This window comes from Lemur catta, chromosome 11, assembly GCF_020740605.2.
Source record: "Lemur catta isolate mLemCat1 chromosome 11, mLemCat1.pri, whole genome shotgun sequence".
Taxonomy (NCBI): Eukaryota; Metazoa; Chordata; class Mammalia; order Primates; family Lemuridae; genus Lemur; species Lemur catta.
The window spans coordinates 21,183,908-21,210,048 of NC_059138.1; the positions used below are offsets into that span (position 1 = coordinate 21,183,908).

General features: G+C 53.9%; 1 protein-coding gene across 1 annotated transcript in view; it reads right to left on the minus strand.

Annotated features, from left to right (window-relative positions):
* Positions 1-26,141, minus strand: part of SND1 (staphylococcal nuclease and tudor domain containing 1) — a 416,716-nt gene that overhangs the window by 3,752 nt on the left and 386,823 nt on the right. The window contains exons 17-21 of the mRNA XM_045564681.1: positions 12,363-12,551; positions 5,948-6,089; positions 2,693-2,816; positions 1,780-1,849; positions 536-649 (exon numbers count right to left, since the gene is read on the minus strand). Coding sequence (XP_045420637.1) covers positions 536-649; positions 1,780-1,849; positions 2,693-2,816; positions 5,948-6,089; positions 12,363-12,551 — 639 coding nt within the window. The remainder of the gene's footprint in view (positions 1-535; positions 650-1,779; positions 1,850-2,692; positions 2,817-5,947; positions 6,090-12,362; positions 12,552-26,141) is intronic.

Sequence of the window (26,141 nt, forward strand, 5' to 3'; positions counted from 1 at the left end):
GGCCAACAGCAACACATCCACACGTAAGAAATCCGGCACCAGCTAGTCTTCGGCCCAGACTGTTGTAACTGTCTCCCACCCATTCCTCCCATCCACAGCGCCACCAGAACCAACTTTCAGAAACACACTGGAACATGTCACACTTCTGCTGAAAATCGTGCCACATCCCTCCTGCCTATAGCACAAAGAATGAACTCCGCACCAGGGCAGACAAAGCCATGACACTCAGGCCCTAACTTCCTTCCCTTCTTACCTCCTGCCACTGTCCACAAGCCCCTTGGGGTCCAGCTGCAGTGGTCTAGTCTTTGCTCAAATACACCCTGGCCACCAGGCCTATCTGTTTCTGAGGAACTAGCTGTAAGGCTCTAATGTCACCTCCTCGGTGGTACCTTCCCTCAACTTCCCATCTCTTGAGTCCTGTTACTAACACACCACATCCATGACTGTTTCCATCTTCTCCCATCAGCCCCTGAGGGCTGCAGCAGTGGCTGTCAGTGCATAGTCCCCTTTGGAAGGAGGAAGGGTCTAGACTCACATCTTGGGGCACCTGGATGAAGGCGAAGGCATACTCTGTGGCTTGAGCTGGCAGCACCCGAGTGCTGAAGGCAGGTGGCAGGGTACCCAAGCGGGTGGATGGCAGGACCTCTCTCTGCAGAGGAAGCACCAGGTCAGCAGCATCACACACTCGATGCCCCCTCGCTCTCACATGACAGCTCTGCGGCCAGGCCTTGGGGAACTGTGGGCCTCCCCTGCTCACCCCATGGCCCAGTTCCACTTCACCTCATGCACAGGCTTCCCCAGTTGGTGAAGCCTTGGGAGAACCTGCCCTGCTGCTGCCAGCAGTAGCTGGGGAGCTGTGACTCACACTCTGTCACTCTGGGGATGGTGCTGGCACACCTGGCGGCTCCCTTGAAAACAATCACAATGATAACTGGATTTTAACTGCTGTTGGCATTTTCTTCCAATGCCCTTCCCTCTGGGGTTGGTTCCCTGACTGCTTTCCCAGAGCTGCTGGCTGGGAGATCACACCAGGACAAGGGTCCCTGTAGTCCCCAGGCCTGCCTGTGGTCCTAGCCCAGGTGTGTGGGGGCACCCAGTCTGGCAGGACCTTTTCCTTTGAGCACTCCCAGTTGGGAGCAGGGCCCAGTTCTGGGATCTCTGCTAACAGATCCTCAGCTAGTCCTTGAGCAGGGCACAGGAGGAAAGCAGACCACAGCCACACCTCAGGAGCGTCATGTTCCTCAACTACAACTTCCTCTGCTCCTTGCTGCTGTACCTACAGAGAATCTCCCAGGAACTGCCAACAGACTCCCAGGTGCAGCCCAAGAGACTTTTTCCCCAAGGGTACCAGTCAGTAACTCTGTCACCCTGTGGCTCTCCTTTTCCTGCCAATCTGGGTTTTAGGATGTGCTGGGGATTAGCAGATGGAACAAACACCTGGTTGAACATGAACAGGAGCTGTGGGGTGAAAAGGGCCTCCACGTGCTGGAGAAGTCCTGCACCCCTGCTGCAGGATGTTAGCCAGAAGAGCAATGGTGCATGTGGCTGGGCACTCACTTGGGGCCTGGAGGCGGGACTTTTCAGTGCTTGTAGCCACTGGCCACAGACATCAGTTTTGGCTGGTCACTCAGGGGGCCTGGCCTGTCACGTGCACAGCAGAGATGCCCAAATGTTCATCGTTCTGTCGGTAAGCTCAGACGAACCTTCCAGAGATCCGACAATTTGACCCAGGGGCTGCTGTGTTTGACAGTCCCCCCCGCCCTGGTCCCCGACACTCACATTGCCGTAGTCGATGTAGAAGACGTGTACTTTGGCAGGAGACTCGACTTTCTCGACTCGGGCACGATACCTGCAATGGCAGCACGGGCAGAGCTCAAGGGGCAGCCTTGAGGGGTCTGGGATCCCAGGGCCTAGGTGATGGCAGGGCAGGGGGCAGAGCCCCTCCCTGTCCAGGCTTCGAGGGTGTCACAGAGGACAGTTGCTGGACTCCATCTAGGCCCAGCCTCGGGCACTGTGGCCACCACCTAATGGAATCAGAGCATAGCTGGGAGCAGAGGAGGGAGCGGGGAGCATGTGGAGCAGATTAATGTGTCCTTGGGGCATAAAGCAACAAGACTAATGACTAGATTGATGTCTGCTGTTTAAACCCAGCACACTAAACAGCAGCTGTAATTAGCCGGCAGATCTGTCTGGGAGGCCGCAGCAGGGAACACATCCAAGTCACTTCGTCACCCTAGGAGGGCCATGGGCCCTACCCTTGGTAGATCACACATAAGTGACCTTCTTCCAGCCTGTGAGTGCTGCTTCTCATGTTCCAGACGGCTGGGGTGGAGGGTCAAGTGGCTGGTCTGGGCTTATTGTGAACCAGCCTCCCCCTCAGCCCCTGTGACATCATTCTTCCCACACGGGGCGGGGGAGTTGCTGGAGACGCCTGGCCCGGCCAGCCAGGGCTCCCACACTGGGCTTCCCCAGGAGAGAGGGAGGGACGTCACTTCTGTCCTCCAGGGGCTGGCTGGACTGCAGGGGGCTCACAGGTCAAAGTGCAGGGCCCGGATGGCTGTGGCCACAAAGAAGACAGGAGAGCTGGTGGGGCCATCAGCAACAATTCAGGGAAGCCAGGCTGCAAAGGCAAACGTCTGGGTCTAGCCTTAGGACAGGCCTCCTATCACTCCTGCCGTCCCAGGTGGCTTACCATTCTCCATCTACAAATTTGGCAATGCAGAACTCTCCCCGGCGGGGGGCGTAGGAGCCCTCTACAGGGGGGTGGCTGGCAATGTCATTGCGCATGTTCTCCATCAGCTTCTCCAGCTGGGTGCCTGCAGGGGAGGAAGAGGACAGTGAGGCCTGGGGCCGTGCTCTTTGGAGCCTCATCTTTGGGAGGGCCTGGGGAGTGAGTAGGATGTGAAATTCTGGGGGACACTGTGGCACCTGGCTCTGACCCCAACCCACGCAGGGAAACCTTCTTTGGTCCCCACTCAGGTGGCTCATGAGGTTTCATGCTGTCTTCAGAAGTGGGACTGGTGACTTGCTGACACATCAGGCTTCAAAGGCACACAGGGCCTTCCAATCTCGGCTCTCTAGGCTACTGGCTGGGCCGTGGGAGCCCTTGGGAATGCGCCTGGGCTGTGAGTAAGGAGGTGGACAAAGTGAGGGGACGTGGAGCAAGGCTGAGGCCAAACAGCCTCCTGTATGGGGAGAAACGGCCAGCCCACACCCGTTCCCACAAGCGCCAGCTCTGGGCCCAGGAGGCAAAGTCTCCCAGGTGCACGAGTGGGGCTGAAGGATGGGGCCCACACAGCCCTGGGCAAGGAAAGGGCCTCAGAACTGGGATTCATGAAAGATCGGGGAGGAATTCTGGGAGCAGGGCCTACAGCCTCAACTTGGCCTTTCTGACCCTTGTCACCCTGCAGGATACACGCTGAGCAGAGCTCCCAGTGTTGCGAGGCTGGGGCTTCACAGTCCCGTCCCTTACTCAGTGCCTCTCTTTAGCTGGGGAGGGAGTCCCCTTCCCTGCCTTGTCTTCCCTACTCACTCTGGCCTTGGGTCAACTGTCCTACTTGTCTGCAGGTTTTTGCCAGCAACTCCCGAGGCCCTCCCCACCCCCACCCTGCTAGGCATCAGTCCCCTGTGGCTTCCCTTTTATGTCCCTTCTGGGCCTGACTGTAGCTCAGCTTCAGACCTTTTTTGCCCCCTCCCTCTCAGAGGCGAGGGTGACCGTGGATGTGCGGTTTATCTGTGGGGCCCAAGGCCACGCTGTAACCGGCGTTCGACATGTGTTCATTGTTGTTACACTTCCACAGTCAGCCTTGTAAGTTCGCTGCCATTATGCTGTGAGCTCCTTCAGGGCACAGACCATAGCTCACTTGCTTCTGTTTACTCACTCAAGGCCTAGCAGAATCCCCAATATATGCAGGGTGCTTAATAACTCAGCTGTACTGCGAATAAATTCTGCGTATGCACGCCGGGATGTGTGTCCCCTGTCAGGCTGCGGCACAGGCCACGGGCGCAGCTTCACACACCTGGTCTCAGCTGCCCCTCCCCCACCGAAAGGCAAACCCTCTAGAATTCTCCTTAGCAAGTGCTCCTGGCCCACAGACAGTAAAAGTCCACGGACTAGGAAGAAGCCTCGATACAGACAGGTTCCTCCGTAACTTGGTCTACTTTTATTTTTGTGCTCCAAGGCAATAGAAGCAGGACTTTGTCCACTGCAAACAGGCAAAGCCCTCTGGGAGGTCCTTATGCAGAGCCTGGTTTGTCATTTGCAGCAAATGGCAGTGTTTTTGTCAGCTCCTTCCCAAAGGCAGGCTTTAATTGAGAGAAGGGACATGGACGAGATGATGTCCCCCCAAAGCAGACAAAAGGTTTCTGAAGAGGGAGGCTGTGGATTCCGAGGTTTATTTCCATGGATTCTATGGAGCCACCCGAGGGCAGGGTCCTGTCTGGAGCCTACAACTCCCCAGGGGGCTGCCACTAAGTGCCTTACTCCCTTCTCTTCCAACATTCTAGGAACACACGGCTTTCTCTAATTTTCTTTCTTTCCTTATTTTCTGCCTTGGACACACTCACTTCAGTGTCCTGGCTTCCTAGAACTGCCAGAGACAGCCAGGCGGGGTGTAGGGCGGTCCCATGAAGCTTTGCCCCCTGGAGAATTCAGGGCCCTGTTCCTCTGCAGGGCGGGTGCGCCCCAGCAGGGCCCAGTGTCCAGGTGGAGCCTGCCTGGGAGTCCCCGCACCCTTCTCAGAGGGCCCTTCCAGCTGGCTCTGCTCAGGCACAGCTCTCCTTCCTGCCTCAGCCACCACCGCAAGATTCCCCTCTTGTCACACAACCCAGACCTGGAGGCTGCTGCCCTGGGTTCATTTCCAAGGCAACTGCTTGTCTAGCTCTCACCAGGACAGCTGACAGCACGAGAACCTAATTCTGAAGGCTCATCAGTCCCATCCCTCCCCGTCCCCTGCATTTTTCCTTCCCAAGCAAGCATAGCCAGCTCAAGGCCAGGAATGGTCAAGTTTTTCCTGGTGAGACGACATTGCCACAGAAGCAGCTGCCTGGGAAATATCATTAGAAGGGAAGTGGCTGAGACAAGGCTGTTGGCAATCTGGAGTGGGCCTGGGGTGGGGCTGTGGAGGCCAGGCGGAGATGCATCCTGCCATCCTCGGGGCTGTCCTGAGTGCCAGCGACACCTTCAGCCCCCTCTGCCAGGATTGGGCTCCTTGGACCCAGAGGTGGTTTTAAGAGCTTTTTCTTCTGCTCCCAACTAAATTGTTTCCCTGCACAGGGTGGCAATGAGAGGAGGGAGATCAGCGTGGTGAGAGCATAGTGGGTGGAGGAGGGAAGTTGGGCCACCTGTCGCTAGCACTCTCTCCTGTCCTCTGGTCTCTAGAAGCCTCTGCCTAGAGGACCCTGGCCACAGGGCACAGCACTCAGGACAGGAGGGAGGAGAGGGTCCTTTAAAAAGATGGCCCAGGGATGACTTCCCCTAGAGCATTGCCTGTTTCCATGGAAACCGGCTACCACTCAGGGCTATGTTAACCTCTAGAGAAGGAGAAACCCCAGCAGAGACAGCCCAGCCCCTCCTCCTCAAGGAAGCTGGGAGGGAGACGGGCTGAGCCCAGAGCCTCAGGCCAGGCCTGGTCCAGCCCAGCCCGGATGTATGGGGGCAAACCATGACCTAAGAGTCTCAGAGCACCACCCAGACAAAATCTGTTACCTCACTGGGCCTCAGATGACCTGCTCAGCCTCACCCACATGCCTGAGTCCACTGTACATGTGGGTTCATGAAATGTCCCTCAGGCCCAGGGAGCAGTGTGACAGGCTTGGGGGTGGGGTGGCACAGTGTAGGCTCTCCAGGGGAGGCTCCTGGACCACCAGGTCTGTGCCCCCCTCCCCCCCCCCCCCCCCCCCCCCCCGTGAGGGGGCTGGACCAAGCCAGCAGCCCCTGGGCACTCACCGGTCTCCACATCCTGCACGTAGAAGTGCAGGTCGTCAGTGATCTCTGTCACAAACACTGGCTTGTAGCTGGCCGACCGCTCCTTCTCCTCCAGCACGGGCATCACCTCCTCCACCGGCTGTTCCTCATAGTGGGCCCAGACCTGCGCGTCCAGTCAGCAGAGGTGAGGGGGGACCAGGAAGTGAAGTCAAAAAGGACACTGGGAAAGAGGCTTTGGACAAATGGGGTCACTCCAGGTGAGTGTGTGCAGGGGGCGGTCACTGCAGGGTACTCAAATCACACTGGGCTGAGCCCCGAGGCCTTGTACCTCTGAGGGGGAGGCAGGTTCTCTGAAGTTCTTCCCATCCAGTGGCTCTCAAATTCTGGCAGGCATCAGAAGCAACTGGGGAGCTTATTAAAAATGCAGGTTCCCGGGTCCCACCCCAGGCCTACCAAATTATAATCCAAGGGTCCCAGAGAGAGTGAAACAAGCAAAAGCAGACTCCACGTTGGTTGTCATGCGTACCAGAGTGTGAGACCCTGTTCTAATCAACCGCCTTGGCTTGGGGCTCCCCACTTCACCACCCCTGGTGCTTTGGTCCCCATCTCCCTTCCTCATGGCGCTCTGCAGAGCTCACTCTGAACTCATGGTGCCACTGGCACTCCTCAGGCAGTCCAGGTGACAGCCCTGGGCTGGGGCGGGCTCGCCACTGTGCAAGAATGCCTGTCTACTGCAACTTTTCTTCTCTCCATCCTCCTCACCTCCAGCAGGTTGCTCTGACCCCAGCTCAGAAGCTGGACCCCCTCCTCCCCACCCTTCCCTCCTCTCTCCCTTCCTTCCTGAGCCCTGTGCTGTCAGAGCTGCAGTGGCTCAGAAGTTGATTCGAGGTGACAGTGAGTCAAGTCCAATCCTGAGGCCAGGAGATTATCCAAGTAGTGACGCCTGTCAGAGCAGGAGAGGGAGGTGGCTTTTCAACTGAGCAGCAGGCAGGCGGTGAGGGGTGGGGAAGTGTGGAGCTAGACCACCATGGGGTCCCCTAGACACATGCACATAGGAACAGGGATGATAAAATATTCACCCCAAACTTCAACGTTTACTAGGTGGCCAGAAGCCATTCTAAACATTCTCCAAATATTAATTCATTTAATCCTCACCATAGCCCTCTGAGCAGGTATTGACATTATCCTCATTTTACAAATGGGCAAACTGAGGTACACAGGCTTGCAGCTAGAGGTGAAACCAGGATCCAGACCCTTGCAGCCTGGCTGTAGAGCCCTTCCAGGGGCATTTTGGCATTGACTGGGCATCCTGCAGAAAAAAGGCGGCACTGAGCAGCAGGAAAAGCTGTGGAGGGGAGACGTGGCCTTGTGTCCTTATGGCCCTTGAATTTGCTGTCTGACTTTGGTCAAGCTAGCTATCTCCTCTGGGTCTCTTCTTCTCTCGAAAACTAGGTAGTTGGTTTGACTACCCAATCACTAAGATGATGCCTTTCAGGGAATATGTAGATTCCTGGGGGCTCAGGAAGCAGCTGGGGGGCAGGAATGCTGGGATCCTAGAACCACCTTGGCTCAGACCTCAGAACCCACACTTCTGCACTTCACACAGCACGAGCGTGTGTTCTTCCACTAGAAGATGTAGCTGCCGGGGAACGGCTGACACATCTCCCAGGCCCAAGCTTTCTGCCATCCTACACGGAGCAGTGCCTTCTGCGGCTGGCGCTGGGCTCCGGCCCAAACGGCTCCTGAACCCCTCTCACCTTCCAGGCTCCAGACACCCCAACACCTGTCCCTGTCACAACCACTCCCCTCATCACCAGCAGAGACCTCTGCATATGCCACTGCTTTCAGCACCTCCAGCCCTGGTTGGCCAGAGGGGAGGAGGCAGGCAGCAGGATTTAATCCACAATTCTGCCCCTACTCAGAACCGAGACTCTTGGCCTAATCTCTCAAGGGCCCAGCTGCCCATATAGGAAGGTGGCTCTGCAGCTTGCAGACTTCCCCATGAAAGGGCCTTGGAAGAAAGCCACAAATGTTCCACTTCCAAGGCCTATGTCCTGATGAGGCCTAGGCTTTGCCCCTGGGCCCGGCTGCCAGTTCCCCAGGTGTCTAGTCAGCCAGTCATTCCTATCGACGTCTGGGCCCCCAGACCCTCTGGGACCCCTGCAGCTCCGAGGATTGATGGGACGCACTGCCTCTGGGAGACAAGACTGTCAGCCCTACCTTACGTGAGCTGGAGCTGAGCTCTTCCTGCACTACCCTCTTCTCTCTGCAGCACCCACCTTTGCAATCCTGCAACCCTCCCTCTCTCAGCACACCCTGCGCTCTCCAGACCATGCAGCCAGCCCTTCCCTCTTCCCCTCTGGCTGCTCCTTCTAGCTCCTTCCTTTGCCAGCACTCAACTGGTTAAAGGGACAGGACCCCTTGCGCTGGTTCCAGAGTGGGCCCCACCCTGCTTCCCTTGGCTGTGTTGACGAATTGGGAACAGACTGACAGGCTGAGAGCAGAAACTGCTAATGACTCCTCAAGTGAAAGTGCCTCAGGCGACAGCATCAGGTTTCCTCCTTGGGGAGAGGGGGTGGAGCTTCCTTCTCTGGCAGGCTCAGGTGGACAGCAAGCATGAAGTCAGAGGATGCAAACAAAAGCCTCAGGGATCACCCTTTGCCCCCAACAATGGGGCCAGCCCTATGACAGGTCCCACAGCTCACGTGGGGGTGGAAGGGGAAGTACACGCTGCCACATGAACTGAGAAGACAAGCATCTCCACACAAGGTGGCTGGCTCCTGAGGTTGCCAGGAAGCATCCAAAGGGTAGAAGAGAGCTCAATCCTCAGATGAAGGAACTTTGTTTCTAAGAGATGTCTGAACTTGGCCCTTTGGACAGTGGAGCCATGAAGGTCCCTCCTCCCCTTTGGGATGGAGGTGACCAAGCTGCTCCCTGGGGCTTGGCCTGCTCCAGTGGCAAGCTGGTAAATGCAGCCTGGCCAGGTGACTTCCTGGTGGGAAGGAATCAGTCAGCTAGGCTTGGCTACCCATGTCCCACCCTTAAAACAAGAGTGCATTTTGCTCATGTTGACTTACGCTGCCCTTTGGCAGAGCTGGTGCAGGGAGGAGACACACGTTGACAAGACACTTGCCAGACATGTGCCACTTTCCCACAGCCATTTCAGCCCTCCTACAGCTCAGATCCCTGACAAGAAGCTTGTTTTGGGGAAGCACCATGGAACATACCTTTCCCAAAGGAGCAGTGATTGTGCACACAGACACAGAGAGAGAGCCTTCTGGCTCCACCCCCAGACTCTTGGCCTGTAAAGGAGCTGGGCAGAGGACAGCGGTACTGGACCTGTGAGTTCTCTGGGCCTTTGGCAGAGCGAAGCCTGAATCTGGCCTAAGTAGCAGGGCCCAGGGATGCTGGGAGACCCACCCATGGGGTGGGTCTGTTCCTGCTCTTGGTCCACTACAAGCTGTGTCACTGGGGAGAGGCCGCCCCAGCTCTCTGGCTGATGGTAGGGCTGTGGTCAGGTTGGGGAACAGTGTCTTTTCTGCTTCAAGGCTGGGCCAGGATAGAGTGCCTCCCAGAGGCAGGGCACTGCTGGCACCCTCCAAGGCCCTGGCTACAGACCAAGATTGCGAATGGGCTGCAGGCCGCTCTGCCACACAAGTTCCTGCCTTGCTTAGGTCCCCTCTATACTCTGGGGCTCCTCATGGTCCCCTGTTGCTGCAGCCGCCCAAAGGGAGGGAGCCTACCACGCCAGCCACAGGCAAGCCCAGGTCGGGAGTGGAGGCTGTGTCTCCTCCTGTCCCCCTCCCGCCCCAGCCCTCCCTCTTCCCTGTACTTCCTCCTTGGGGAGCCCCAGGTCCGCCTTCTGGCAGGAGATGTGAAATGTGGACTGAGGATCCAGTGGCTGGAGTCTTTCCTTTCTAAATCCTATTTAATATCGCTGCTCACAAGGCTCCGGGGGTGGGGCTGGCACAGGGCCAGGGTGGTGGAGGCCTTCAAGCCTGCAGCAGGGAAGCCAAGCTCAATAAAAGCCAATCAATGGCCAATCCAGCCCTGTCCAGGGCCCTGCTGGGCATGAGTGTGGGGGTGGGGTTGAGGGGGAGGGAGGATAGGTGTCTGCCATCTGCGGCTCCCTCCTTGGTCCTTGGGTCTGCCCAGGGCCCCTGAGAGGGAGGTGAGGGGTACCCTCCTGCAGAGGAAGGGAAGGGCTCCTACCAGCCTTCACTGAGGAGGAGTCCACAGGGTACAGGGAGGAATTAAATCCAGCAGGGAGGCAGAGGCAGCTAAGCCCTCGTAGCTGGGAAACCAGCACCATCAAGTTCCCCAGACAGACACACGGATGCACGCACACAAATCACACTCCCTCTAAGACTTCTGCACGCTCCTGGTCTCACACAAACTCTCGATGTTGCCTTCCCTTGGTTAGCTGGCAGGTAGAAACATGCACGCATCCTGATGCTAACGTGATCTCTCAACCCCTGTCTCTTGACAGGTAAGGCAGCCCTCACTGGGGTTACAAGTGAGGCAAGGTAGGGTACATCTCAGATACTCAGGTTACTGTCCCCCAGCTGGCCACCAAATGCTCTCATTTGGGTACAGCCAAGCCTGAGGGCTGCTACGAAGTCGACCCCCAGGAAGCAGCCCCGCCGGGAGGAGGAAAGCCCGCTTAGGCTCCTCAGGATCCTTGAGAACAGGGATGTGCAGGAGAGGGACCCAGGAGGCAGCATGCCCAGCACCGAGAATTGTGCACTGCATTTTAATTGAACTGGAATAAAAACATGCAGCCCGTGTAAGTAATTAATCACTGGTAATTACTCCTGAGCGTCATCAAGTGGCACCAGCAAAATGGTGACTTGGGCTCTTCCAGACAAACCTAGTGTAGTAAATAATGATGCCCAGTTCAGCGGAGCACCTGGCAAGGAACCCACCCCTCTGTCTCAGCCCAGAATCCCCTCCCTGTCCTACCCTGGGTCCCTCAGATCCAAGAGGCAGCTGTGAGGCTTACTTGCTGAGGAGCCAGGAAGCAGGGCCTGGGGCAAAGGTGCTTTCAGAATCTGGGTATTACACTGTGGCGCTTGCCACTCTGCCCCCAGCTGCTAACTCTTCTGTGAAGGTTCAGTCCTATTAACAGGAGGCCCCAGCACCGCCTCTCCTCTATCTCCCTGCTGTAGGCAGAGGACACAGGGGTGGCAATCTTAAGTTCAGCTGTCACAAGCAGGAAATCCAGGAGGAAGCTGTGTGACTCCTTTCTCCTAGGAGCCAAGGCTGCCTGCTTCCCCCATTGTTCCGGGAAGACAGAGTTTAATGTCAGTAGGAGGTGGAAACCTCCTCTGAGGCCTCATGGGGGCTGCCTTATGGGGCTGCCTCCTCCAGGGCCATGGAAAGTCACCTTCACCTGTCCTAGCCTTTTGGTCCACCTCTCCCTGGAGTCCTTCCATCTCCATTCTCCTGCCACCATCAAAGGGCTGGTTGTCTGCCCTAATCCCCAGGGGACAGGAAGAATAGATACAGAGAGGGACGGGCTAGGAGGACAGTCCCTGGGGGAAGAAGAGAGGCCCTCAGTGAGGAGGTGGCTGCTCTGGGCTGGGGAAGAATGCAGGGCTTTGGGGGTCCCAAAGCCCCCCACTCTTTTTGGCAGGTGTCTGGGCCTTGGCTCTGGGAAGTGATTTTCGAGCCAGATGGCTGCCCCATGGGGAAGGAAACATTTATTCCTGGAACAAATTTATGGCTCAGCACGGCTGTCCCAAGAAATCCTCCTCAAGCCCAGAGAAGCTCTGACAAATTGGTGGCTGGCTGATTTATCCCCATTATCAGGGCTGGGCTGTAAGTCAACAGCGACAGGTTGAGTACAGGGGGTGCTGGGCCCAGCTCCCACCACCAAACCACTGGGTTCCTTAATTGTCAATTGTTTCCAAAAGCTGCATTTCCAAAAACCACCCCCCTTGTCTCTTCAATGCAGCATCTACAGAGACCAAAGGGCTGTACATCTGCTGCCTGGGCAGCTATGTGCATCTCCTGGGGCTGCCTCCCCACAGGGCAACGCGAAGGAAATTCCTCTGAGGGTGCTGATGGAGAGGGGGTCAGGGCTGGGGAGGGAGGGACACCCCAGGCATTTTCTCCCATGGCTCCAAAGTCACCTTCTAGACAGATTTCTGTCCCAGATCCAGCCAACCAGGCCTGGGGATCCCTGGTGATCTTGCCGGCTGGCAGCCCAAGCCCACCCCAGGTCTGCAACAGGCTGTGGCTGATGACACGTGAGCTGACAGCCTCTCCCTTGGTTGTGTGTGGCTCCTTGGTGGCGGGTCTGAGACCAACACTTTCGTGGGCCACTCAGTGAGGGGATGACAGCACTTCCACCTGTTCTCTGGAGGCAGCAAGTCAGCGTGTTGGGGAGGGGAGGGCTGGGTGGGAGGAACACGCATGGGCTGCCACACTCTACCTTCTCTTTCTTCTGCTTGGCGGCCTCCTCGGCAGACAGCAGGGACTTGTAGTAGGAGCTGCGCTCGGCGGTGAAGTGGACCTTGGAGAGCGCGTGCTCCACCAGCAGGACGGACAGGTTGGCTCCGTCGATGTGCAGCCAGCCGATGAAGTTGCCGGCCTTGTCCATGCTCTCCACCTCCACCTCCACCTGGGACAGAGAGACGCGCATCAGTCTGCAGGGCCAGGCCTGGGTGTGCAGGGGTCGAATCCACGGGGAGGAGAGCAGCGCCAGGGCCTCGGGCTCACAGGCCTTGAGCAGCTACAGCCATACTCATTCCGTGTGGCAGTAGCAGCTGGGACGAGCAAAGACGGCAAGGACCCTGTTGGGGCCCCTGCCCAGGGAGCCCCTCTTAGAACCTTCACTTCAGCTCTGTAAAACAGGGCTAAGTGTACAGCCACTCACACCCAGAATGGCCCTTGACAGACATGTCACTGATGAAGCAACCTCCAAACCCCCCTTTGTTCATGGATGTCCTTCCCTTCCTTGTGGCAGAAAGCCACTGGGGCAAAAGTGACTGTCCTTAGCTTACGGATGTGTGTGTGCACGCAGCTGGGGATCAGGAGCGAGACGAGAAGCAGGCAGAGCTGTGGGCACCTGCCGTCCAGCGCCCACCCCCAGCTCTGCACTAGGAACACAGGCAGACCCACAGGGAACGAGGCAACCCCCGGGGAGAGGGAGACTGCTCTCCCGGAAGAGCTGAGTGAATTCATGTTTAATGAAGGTAATTAAAGTGGCTGCATGAAAGCCAGGAGAGGACAGGTGAGGCAGAAAGACGTGGCAGGAACCGCATTAACACGGGGCAGTTAGGGCCAACCCAGCAGAAGGAGCAAGCAGAAGGGTGTGGTGACTGCCATCAGGCCATCCCTGGGGCCACAGGCTGTGGCTGAACCCCAGAACCCTAAGGAATCCCCACAGTGCTCAAGGGCTCCTGGGCCTCCTCCACTGAGGGCCTCATCTGCAGGACCCCGGACCCAGCAATGACTGAGTCTCCAAGAGGGCAGCCTCAGGGTCACGGCCCTGCTGGTGGCTCATCTGCTCCCGCGCCATGAAGGCAATGGCCCAGGATAAATTCCTTCTTTGATACTTTCCTGACCTCTTTCTTCTCCTGCTAAAGGGGCCTATAAAAGTCTTTGCTGCCAAATGTAAAAACTTGTATTAATTTAAACAGTTTCAAGCTCGATTAAGCAATAAAATGAATATCTAAATACCTGGGAATTCCTGAAGTCGGGGCTGGAGCTAGTGGCACAGGCTTAGAAGGGATGGTGAGGGTGGGGAGCTGGGAGATGCTGAGTGTCTTCAGACACAGAGGTGGCCTGGGTATGCAGAGAGAAGGTCACGGGGAGGAAAAGAAGGGGCTGGGCCAGGGAGGCAGGACTCTCACGTCCTCTCATTCTTGAACAGCATCTTCCTACTTAAGGCCCACAGTTAATCTTTCCAGAGGAACGCAAGTTCAACAACGCCTGAGGTTGGCTGGCGTGTGGGACAGAAGGGGATATGTGGAGTCTGTTAGGGTTAGAGAGACCCAGCCCAGAGTGCAGATCCTGGAGGTGGCATGGAGAAGGGAAGGGCAGCTAGTAAGCGGCAGAGCTGAGGGCAGAATCCAGGTTTCCACTGCCTCCTGGCAGAAGAGACTGTCCCCTCACCTCCTTCCCTCTAACCACAGCCTTCTGTTTCAGGCGCTCCCCTTCCTCACTTCCCACGGCCACTATCCAGGACTGTGGGACCTTTCAGCTCCCGAGCAGAACCTGCCAGAAGCACTGCGACACAGGGTGCTCCCAAGTCCTCTGCTGGGCTGGGCCAACCCAGTGCCTGCACCCCGCTGCTGAGGGGCAGAAGCAGGAAGAACCAGTATCTAGTGCCTGCAGATGTTAAACCAGGCTTCTCCTTCCTCTAGTTCTGGCAATTGACTTAACTGAAGGACTTGCATTTGTGGGAGAGAAGGGTAGGTGGGCAAAATCTGAGGTTGCTCAGATTTCTACACCTCTGATCTACCTTGCAAATGCCCAGGGCGCTAGAGCACAGGGGAAGCTTGGCCACTGGAAGATTGGGCACCCCCCACTGGGGTGGGATGGGGAAGAGGCTGTCAGGTCTGGGGACGGGGTGGACAAGAACTGTGATGGGCAAAATGATACACAGGAAAACCACCTTTTATTTGTTTTAATTTGCTAAGCTTTATCAAACATGCTAAAGTGAAGAAGCAGCAGATTCCAGAGGAGTTCTGGGGAAGCAGAAGGAAGAACACGTTTGCCTTGTGCTGGGGGAGACACATGCCTGATCAAAAGCAAACAAGGCTGGTGCAGTTCCCAGCCAACACCGAGCCAGACCCATGCCAGTTTCCCCATTCCCTAACCTCTTGCCTTCCACAGATGTAGGAGCCAAGTGTCCTTGCCCTAAAACCGAAGGTGGCTTCCCTGCTTGGACACAAGGCCTCTCTCCAGGCCTGGCAGTGCCCAAGACAGCTTGTGGTAGGCCAGTGTGGCTCTTGGCACTGGGTTGCTGGGATAGATGCAAGAATCTCAGAGATAGGCTGCAGAGGCAACCAGGCAGGCACTGTCTCTGTCATCCTATAAGGTGCCCATGCTTAGACCTCACTCCATGCAAACCCCAAATTCACACCTTGCTCTCTGAGGCCAGAAACAGATGCTTGCCCCTCCTTTCTCTAAGGCTCACATTAGAGAGAACTCAACAACTAGCAGCCACACCTGGGGCCAGCACTGCTAGGGAGCAGCCAGGCTCCCCTGGGCAGGTGATCACTGACTTCACACTTAACCAGCCTCTCCTGTAATCAATACGCTAACTTGGGCTTGACAAGTCCCTAGGCCCAGCCAGCCACAGAGGAAAGAAATCTCTGGCCTTGGGCACTGTGCTGCCACTGAATCCGAATCAGGGTTGTAGAGAGAGATAAAGCTGTTGCCCATGGGGCTCTGTTCCCCTTTTATTACAGCTGCCACAGCCACAGTAATTTCTCAATTAAATAAAGGCAATCAGGGGAAGGTGGGCCGGGCTCCTTTCTAGCCAAACCCTTCTGGACACACCTCAGCCTGGACGGCTGCATGGAATTCACTGTGACTCTTCTCCAGCCCGGGGAGAAGCGTGGGAGTTGCAAGCAGAGGGTTAAGCAGGGAGCTCCCAGGTTGGTATGGATATTCATCCTTCATCATGTTCTCTTTTACACTGCCAGGAACCTGTGGCTTACCTGTAACATTATGTGGTTCCAGGTCTGTACAAGTGTTATTTCTGTTCAACTCTAAGGCTCAAATTTCTCTGGCATTTTCTCTCAATGAAAAGATACACTGCTTTTGCTATATCTCATAGATTTTAGTATGTTGTATTTCTATTTTCATTTGTTTCATGAAATTTTAAAATTTCCTTCTTAATCCCTTCATGGACCCATTGGTCTTTCAGGAGCACATGGCTTCATTTCCATGTGTTTGTGTAGGAACTGGGGGTGGGGGGTAATTATGTTAAGTGAAATAAGCCAAGCACAGAAAGACAAATCTCGCATGTTCTCACTCATATGTGGGAGTTAAAAAATGGATCTCATGAAGACAGAGAGTAGAATGGTGGTTACCAGAGGCTAGGGAGGGTAGCGAGAAGGGAGATGAAGGGAGGTTGATCAATGGGCACAAATATATACTTAGAATAAATAACACCCACAGATCAGTAGGGTGATTATAGTTAAAATTAATTGATTTTATGTTTTGAAATAGCCAGCAGACAATAATTCGAATATTCCTAGTATAAGAAAATATAAATATTTAAGATGATGGATATCCCAATTACCCTGACTTGATAATATAAATGTATCAAATTATCACATGTACCCTGAAAATATGTATGTTTAATATGTATCAATAAAAAGATATATACACACAGATATATAGAGATATAGTCCATTTTTGTTATTTGTGGTAGTTATGGTCTATAAAGTGATCACAAACACTGAATTAGCAAATACTGAACCACTGCTCCTAGGGGAAATACAGGGTTTGAGTTCCTATGAGCCTCTGGTCACAATATTTTCATCTAATCAATATATAACCTTATTCCAATGTGTCTCTGTTTAAAGATACCTTATTTAACATAAGTCATTGATTCAGTAACATTAAATTTATGGCTAACAGCATGATAACTCATGCCTGAATGAAACTTATCTAACACATGCACTTTCTCCATAAGGCACATACCAGGCTTCTTGTACAAGCTCAGGGACACTAGACAGCACTGCAGCCCTATTCTTGAGGGCCATTTAAAACTATAAAATCACACCCCCCCCCGCCCCGCAAAAATGCAAAAGAAAAGTAAAAAACACGGTACTAAATAGACCATGAGAGGGACACTTGTTTGTATTATGAGAGCTGAAACTAGAAGGCAGATTGTTGTCTTGTTCAACCTAAGATGGAAACGTGCTCACCAGGTGACACAAATTTTTTGTCACTCTGTATATGTCCATAAACGATCGCAGAATTACCACAAGTATTGATTTTGGTGTTACAAATAATCCGGCAAGTAGGTGAATATGCATGTACATAATCTGCAGATAATGAGCATCAACTACATACCACACGGATGTGCAGAGAGAGCCATTTCCTACAAGTTGCCTCGAATTGAAGACAGGAGTTGGGTGAGGGAGGCTCATTCCTGTCAAATATGCAAGAAACCTTCATCTCATCCAACTAGATACTGTAAGCATTAAACGAGATACTATTGATGGAGTGCCGTACAAATTGCAGATTGCTGTACAATATAGCTACTTGTCTCTCTCACGTCTTGCAGTGTTTCAGGAAGAGATCTGGACTCAGTAGCTTCCAAGGGCAGCCTCCTACAATGGCAGGTGACGTGAGGGAGCTTGGGTGACCATGGGCTGCCAGAGGCTGGGAGCAGGCTTCATATCCGAGTGGGCATGTGGTGTGTACACATGTGGGCGGACATGACCTTTAGGGTACCAGAGTATGTGTATGCATGTATACAAGCAGTGTCAGCTAGGGACAGATGATGGCTCTTCTCTTTAATCTCCTCTGTTCAGTGTTCATGCTGAAGCTGAGACCCAGGAAGACATGTGGCTCTGGGGGAGGGGAGTGCTCCCTAAGAGACTATGAGAAGGGGCAGGCGGCGCCACACCAAACAAGTGGCTTGGTGGTAACTGGTTAAGACAGAAGTGCAGCCTAAATGCCTGAAGGCCAGCCGTGACCCTCGGGTGTTGAAGGCCATCGTGGTGCTACCTCACTTGCAGCCCTGGTCAGCTGGTCTGCCAGCATCTCTTGCCCTCTGCTCCTGATGCTGGCAGAGTGGCAGGGATTTTGTGATTGCTGAATACCTGGCCTGTGCTCTTCCCAGCTTCAATGCCTCTTTCTCTGTGGAGGTGTCCCTCACCCCCACCTGCCACGAGCCGCCCTCTGAATGCCTACGGGCCCACCCTCCCTGTGGCATTTAGGGGGCAGTGTACAGCACAGAGGTTAAGAGTGTGGACTCTGGCACCAGATGGCCTGTACCCGTATGAACTCTGGGGAGTCACTTAACTTCTCTAAGCCTCTATTTACTCTGCTGTAACATTGGGATTGCAACAGTGCCTACTTCAAGAATTTGTTATGATTAAATGAGCTAATATAAATATGTCAAGCACTTAGAAGAGTGCTTGGCACATAAATGCTTCATCATGGTCATCATAAATTATTTACTTCCTGGTAGAGGCAGTTATTTCATTTCCAAATGTCTTTATTCACCAACTACTAGACTGTCAGCTCCATGGGAAATGAAGCTTGTTCTGGACACAGAAACTTCTCCAGAGCTGGGCGGGTGTACTGACTGGGCCGCGAGGTAGTAGAAAGAACATGGATTTTGGACTCAGACAGACTGGACACAACTCCTCCTAGCTCTAGCTGTGAATTTTGGGGCAAGTCATGACCTCTCCTACACTGTTTCCCTATCTGTAAAATAAGAACAGGGTCCTATGTATTAAATGAGGTAACATAAAACTGTTTCCTCTTTAACAAATGCCCCAGTGCACTGGTGGTCCTGTGTCTCTCTGGGATGGTTACATGCAGCCCCTGTCCCGCTTTGTCAAGCTGCGCACAGGGGTCTTCCCACCAGAAATGACCAAATCCTTCTTAATAAGCCCCTTTATTCCCCTCTACCCTGAAAAGCTTTGTGTTCTTACACTCTGGGGTCCTCATGCAAAATACAAGAATGAAAGTAAGGCAAGTGGGGGCTGATTGTCCCCACACCCCCCTTAACAGATAGATACCGTTCTGCTCAATGTGGGGATCTTTCCCCACCACATGGCCAGAAGAGTGGGTGCCACCAGCCAGCCATGCCCAGCGGGAGAGCAGCCAGACACCCTGGGCCTGGCCTGTCTGTGAGCCGGGGCAGCCAGCGGGCCCTGCTGCCTCTCAGTGGGACGCGTCCTCCTGCTCCCAAGCACATTAATGTGCCACTAATGAAATTGTTCTGGCTTATTTACCAAATTAATACAAACGGCACAGGCTGTTAATTTGCATGCCTCCTAATTACTGAGGAAGAGCTCCCCGTGCCCAGGCAACACACACACCTCAGTGATCACCCAGCCTGGCTGTGGTCTCACCCCTCCCAGTTGAGGGTGGTGAGGATGGGGAGAACTGAGGCAACCCTCAGCTCCATGCTGGGAGCAAAGTCAGGGGAAGGTGTGCCAGGAATTTTTTCATTTCCTAGAGCCCCTTTCTCAGCAGCCTCAGTACCCTGGCCTCAGAAATATCTACCCCTTCTCCCTTCTCCCTACTGTCTGGATTCTGTCCTGGACTTTGAAACAGGAACTGCTCAAACAGGCAGCAGGGGCCAAGTCATTCTCTTCTTCTAAGTGAGCTGCATTCCCTGCCTGGGGTGCAACGCAGGGCCGGGAGGAACTTGGAGTTTGCTGAGGGCTTTGGAGGAAGGAAGAGAAGTGAAGGCCGGGCAAGGGCTGATGGTTTTATACATGTTAACACACTCTTCCACCTTCTTCCGGCCCTCCCAGGCAATCAGCCTTCAAATTCAGAAATCTTTCCTAAGTGCACCTGTGTGTAGGTGTTTAGGGGGGATGTTGGGGAGTAAATTCTGACCGCCCTGGGGTTCATTTAGCTGTGTCCGTCCTAACTCTCGTGGTCTGGGGGCCAAGCTGGATGCCCAGAGGCTCTAGAGAGTGGCAAACCTGAGGGCTCAGCTCCCTCTCCCTCCTCTGGGGCATGGTGAAGTGGGGGGTGAGGGGTAGGGAGGAGGAAGAACGTGCCCTGGAAGCTGCCTCCACGGAAAGGCCAGCTTAAACCAGGGAGTCAGGGGCTCTGAGGGCAAAGAATTAGAAAATGTAGAACAAGGGAAGACAGCAGGGGGATGCATGTTCCATTTGATGACTCAAGGGCAGCCAAAAGAGGTAGTCCACACAGGGGATCTACTAGCAGTGGGGGAGGGGAGACCCCCCCATATCAGCTTTTCCCTTTGGATTTGCCAGGAGGATGGAGCAGAGGCACCATCTCCCCCAAGTGCTCAGGAGATGCGTCTATGCACAATGCCTGAGGCAGCACAGGAAATTACTGAGCCTCAGCCAGCCTCAACCCCAGGGGAGTCTGCAAAAGCCTGAACACAGCTTCGGAGGACGCTGGCTCCCCAGGGGAAGTGGGCCGCCTCGGGCAGGACAGGCCATCCCCGGTAGGTAAGAGCTGCAGCACAGGACACCCCTGCCCAAGGGCATCTGGAAAGGCAGACTTCCTGTACCAAGTGGGGTGCTAGCTGCAAGTTCCCCCTGATGGTGAAGCAGGAGTGCTCAGAGCTACCTCAGGGGAGGTGACATCAGGGGCCCCAACGACAGGCTTCCGAGGCAGAAGTCTCCATCCTTCCACATACTGTCTGGCCACACACTTGCTTTAGATACTTCCAAAGCAATCGGCAGCAAGCACAGGAAGAGGCCTGGATTGGGGGACGGCACTGCAGAGCAGAGACAACCCTGGACTAGAACTAGGACCAAGGACCAGCCTCACATCTTCCAGGCTGGGCATGTCACAGCCCCCTTTGGGCTCAATTTCTTCATCTGTGAAATTAGAGTTTAACCCAGTTTCTTTCCTTTTTTTTTTTTTTATTAGCCCCAAGACCTCTAATCATTCGCTTTACCAGATAAAACGGTGGTGTAGGGGGATGGCGAGAGCACCAGCTATCCTGAGGGTGAACCAAGTTTCTAAGGTTCTCTCTGCTCTGAATTTCTGAGGTCAGAGGTAGAGGGTGGCAGAGCTGGGAGTATAACAGGATGAACAGGAGGCTGTGCCTGGAGGCTGATGAGAGAGAAGAAAAGCAGTAGGTTCTAAAGAAAGAAAAAGCAAGTGGGGAAGCCCCTCTCATTAATTGTCAAGTCCCGTGGGAGACCTTCCCGCAGGGTGGTGGGAAATGGAGGGCGAACTGAGTACTAATGTGGGGCCCATGGCACGGCAGCCTCCTCCCAACCCACTCATGCCATCCACAGCTTTTGGCGAGAATATGAGTAGCGATCCAGAGCAACCCGAGCGGCACTGAGGTCCTTTCCTGCCACGCGGAGGAGCTGGGTTTTCTGCCGTCACTGCTGCTGCATGAAGGCTGCAGCGTGCTGCCACAGCCAGAGCTGTGAACTTGAAGAGACAGACGCCTTACCTTAACACAGTAGCAGTTTAACACAGCCAGCTCATCCCCTCCACTCCCGGCCACGCAGTGCCACACCAATGTCTTTCAGAGAGACGAACACAAAGCAATTAATATTAATAATGCAATGCTCCGGGAGCTAAAAGGCAGTGCCTATGAAATGCCTCCTGGGTCTCATTACCGTCGTGGGAAGTGGGCAGGTGAGCAGCACAGATTTTCCATGTGCCGCTGGGCAGTGTTGCTCCTAATCCCCCATCACCTCCAGACCAGATGACTCTTTCAAGTCCAGCCCACAGAGCAGACTGCTTTTCCAGAAAACCTCTTTTCTGACACTGAAGCACTAGCAATGCCTGGAAGTCTGGCCTGGGTTGGCGTACTAGCAAGAAGGGCCAAGAAGCTCCTGGAAATGGACGGAAGGCATGGGCAATGAGCAAGATGGCTCTAGAAGCTCAGGGCAGCTTCCTCTCTTTCCTTGAATGCCTACCTCAGGCGTGAGGGGTGGGATGACAGGGGTGGGGATGGGGGGAAGCTTCTGGTCCTGCCTGAGGCGGAGAGGCAGCAGCCAAGGCCATCAGCATCATCTGGGTCTGCTGGGAAATGCAAACCTGCTGACTCCAGGCCTTTGCAAGCGGTAACACAGTTTACAAACTGACGCAATCTGTTCCTTTGGTGCAGACAATAAGGAAAGCAGACTGTTCATCTTCCCAGGAAAGCCCCGGGCTGGAGGCTGGAGGCTGGAGGCTGGAGGCTGGAGGCTGGAGGGAGATTTCACTCTCTTTCTTCCCTGAGGTTTTTGCTGAGAATGTGGCTGGATCAGGGGGCCCTCATTCTGCCCCTAGCTCTCACCTAGGGCACCACTGCTGGAGTCCTGTCTCGAAGGTTTCCTGAGCTTTAGGCAGGCTTTGGAATGTCTTCCTTCTGAGAACAGGCACACCTGAACGGCCCAGCTCCTCCTCATGCTCTCTGGCTGACACGGAGAAGGGCAGTCCTAGCCAAAATGGGGAGTGCAGACTGCCTTCCCATTAGGTACTTGCAGACAGCGTCTTTACCTTGAACACTGGCCTAGGTCAGGGAGTCAGCCACAGTGGTGTTCTCCCAAGCTCAGCCAGAGTACCTGAGCCCTAAAGGTATGGAGATAGGGAGAAGATGGTTGGCCTCTTTTCTTGGAGGGAAATCAGTACATGACTTGGTCTGAAAATATAATAACCAAATGCTGATTGGGTCCAATTCAAATGCCAGTTCCCCTCCCTCTGCAGGCACCTGTACCTGTGTAACTGACCCCAAGGCCTGCTCTGGGGACTGGTGCAGACCCCTGTTCTGTGTACTCTACTTTGCTGACCTCAACTCTCAGGCTCCTCTACCTGAACCATTGTGAGTTTCTATGCAGACCCATACTTGGCCATTAAAAAGCACTTAGGGCCAGGGGTAGTGGCTCAAGCCTGTAATCCCAGCGTTTGGGGAGGCCAAGGCAGGAGGCTTGCTTGAGCCCAGGAGTTTAAGACTAACCTGGGCAACATAGTGAGATCCCATCTCTAAAAAAAAAAAAAAAAAAAAAAAAATTTTTTAATTGGCTAGGCATAGTGGTGTGTACTTGTAGCCCCAGACTCAGGAGGCTGATGTGGTAGGATCGCTTGAGCACAGGAGTTGGAGGCTGCAGTGAGCTCTGACCATGCCACTGCACTCCAGCCTGGGCAACAGAGTGAGACCCTGTCTCTAAAAACAATGAAAGCAAAACAACAGAACACTTAGGTTGGCATCCATGATTACTTTCCCTTCCATCCATCTTGGAGAAAAAGAAATTATCCTGGCTCTACATCACACCCTCTCCTGCGTCCTCAGGCACCGTTTCCATCACTTACCTTATTCTATAGCATCTACCTCTTCACCTACAAGCATCTTGCCCAGCTTAGGGAGCCCTGCTTTGCCCTCACACTCCATCAAGTCTACCTCTTTCTCCTCAGCCACAGCATCCCACCCTCGCCCGGCCCCTTTGCACTCTGGTATCCAACGTGGCTGGTCACCGAGGTCAGTACTCCAATGTAATCATTACTTCAAAGGTCACTCAGGACCTCTTAGCTGCCATTTTAATAATTCCTTCTCAAATTTCATCATTTCTGACCTTTCAAATAATCTGCCAAAGCTAAGGACCCGCCTTTCTTTAGTGGAACTTTCTTTTTTAAGGCCTCTGCGATCCTCAACCTTGGCTTTTTCTCCCTGCTTTTTCTTAGTCTGCATTGTGAATTCTTCCCCAACAACACAGCCCTGGAATACGGATATTCCCCGGAGGCCCTTTTAGGCTGCAGATAGGCCTTGCATTTCACCACTCTCTGAGTTATAGGACACCCCACAACTTCTGCCTCCAGTCCAGTGTTCTCTTCAGAATTCAGTTCCACCAGGTAAATCTCCAATGTAACGAGTCCCATCCTGAATCTCTTGCTCTCACTATGAAAACTGGCCCTTCCATCTGTACTTCCTATCCCAGGAGGCAGCGTGAGCAGCATAGGAATCATTCTGGGATCCTTGTACATTCAAAACCAATCTCCAGCGCACACTGGTTCTACTTCAGAAATGTCTCTTGGATTCTGCCCTCATCTTTATCCTTTATCGCCACTCCCCAAGTTCAGGTCCTAGCTTTGAGTAACAGTCCCCTCACTGTGTCCCTGCCACCAGCCTTCCCTCTTTCCTGCAGAGTGCAGCCTATCACAGGCAGTGCAGCACAGCGGTTAGATGCAGGCTCTAGAGCCAGACCACCTCATTCCAATCTTGCTCTGCTATTTATTAGCTGTGTGACCTTGAGTGGGGGATTTACCCTCTCTGAGTCTAGGTTTTCCTTTTTGTCAAACGGGAATAATGAATGCTATGTACCTCAAAGGGCTTTGGTGAAGAGTAAGTAAACTGATTCAAGTTACACACTTAAGAAGAGTCTAGCAAATATTAAGTACTCAATAAATGTTGTTGTAACTTTCCCCCTAAATCCCAGTCTGATCATTTCACCCCTCTGCTGAAATGCTCTCCTTGTTCTCTGCTAACATTCAGATTCCTCAGCACAGAAGAGCATAAGCTCTTCATAGCTGGGCTCTTCCTGGTGTCAGGCCCTGCCATCTGGCCCTCATTATCTTGCTCTAGTCAGGCCACAAACACCCAGCTCCACACACATGGGGCATGGTTCCAGGCCTTGGCACATACTATTCCCTTTGCCTGGATGCTCCTTCCTACCACTTCATCTGCAAACTCCTACGCAACTCACGCGCTAGGGTTTTGCACAGATGTGATTTCACTCGAACCATTCCATCATTTCCTTAGGTAGGGCTTTTCCCCACAGCACATTGTTCAATTACTATGGCAATATTATAATGGTCAGTTATTAATGGCATCTGGTGGGCATTCAGTAAATTGATGATGAAAGGTATTAATAAAAGGTGCTAGCTTCTCCAGATCACCAGCAGTGACTGGGAGAAAGAAAGGTCTGGACAGAATACTGTCTGGGAAAATGCAGGGTCACCAAACTGACTGTGGAAGGCCTATTTTGAGAACCCCTCTGAGGTGAGTGGGTTGTCTCTCAGCTGCCCCTGCTGCAGCAGGCTGGCTCACAGGAGCCCAGGGGGTAGCAACCGACTGTGGTCAGCACAGACAGCACTGGTGACTCAGAGGCAGCCCAGACTTCGTGAGCAGAAGGGGCTGTTTCGCACTTAGCTTTGCTGGTACCGACCGTAACTGGAGTGAGGATGGCTTCCTCTATTTATCCAGGCCTGAGCTCAGGCAGCAGCTGTGTGTGCCTCCCTCTGGTCTCCTACACATCCACCACCTCCTGGCCACCGATCCCTCAGTAAGGAAGAGTGAAGAGCAAAAGCAGACATGAGACAGCCTAGGGGGAGCTATGAGGACAGGGCAGGAGCTGATGAGATTGAGCAGAGGCAGGGTGAGGCCACAGATGCCAGGAGGCCTAGACTCCTGGATCCCAGATCCCTGTCTAGTACAAAACCCTCCCAGCAAGGGGTTAGGTAGTGCCTGTCAGGCCACTGTCACCTTAGGAAACATCTGAGTACAAAGGCTGAGAAAATCTGAAGCTGCAAGTCACCTGCCAAGTGACAGAAAGTCTCAGACCCCTAGAACAGAGAAACCTTCAAGGAAAGGTAATTGCTATTGGGTTTGACAGAATCTGGGGCTTAGACTGGGGAGCCAATCTCTGGCTCAGTAACTTCAGAGTTCTCAAAAATGGGCTGTGGCCCTGGAGGCCAAAAGCTGTCAGGACAGGGCAGGAGTGTCCTATGTGTGTGTGGGAGGGTGGGGGGGGGGGAAGGGACACTGAATGCCATCTTTTCTTTTACCATCCCGATCTCTTGGCAAAATGGACACAGACGCTAATCCCTCTTGCAGGCCAGAAAAAGGCACCAGACAAAAACTCTATACTTGCAGCTAGGGATCAGGCAACTTACTTGCTTTATTACACCGAACATAAGAAACGCCAGACAATTTCAACACAAAAGCATGAAATGCCCATCCCTCCCCAACCAATGTCAGATCAACTACACGAAAGGCACTGCTGAACGCATCAAGAGGATGAAGAAGTGCTGTCACCAGAGGAGACTTCCTTGCCCCTCCCTCTTCCCTGTCCTCCCCATGTCTCCCTTTATCAACAGGCTGTCTGAGAGGGTACCATCCACACTGAGCCTCCTCTGAGGCAGGCCCCTGCCCCTGTACTCACCCCTACGCTTCCTTAAATCCACCCAGCAGGAGGCCTGGCACAGGCCTGCTTTCCTCACCAAGCCAGGCACCGTGTATGCTGCGCACGACTGCCCAGGGAGGGTCCCCTGTTCTGATTCACACAAAGGCACTGTTGCAGGCTGGCAGCAGCCCTGTTGACCTACACCTCTGGACAGGACACAGAGAAAAAAAGTCCCAGCTTCTACTTTCACCCCACTAAGGAGCTGCTCTTAGGCCCAGTAGAGAGGAGATCTGGGCATTTTGGACTGTGCACGTTCCCAAACTGTTTCAAACCTATTATAACACAGCAAGGAAAGTGAGCAACCTTTGCAACAATGCTGAGCCTGAGACTGGTCTCTGAGTCCAGCAGCGCCTGTGCTAGAGGGCGGTTCCGCGGTGACCCTCCTGCGCACAGGACCA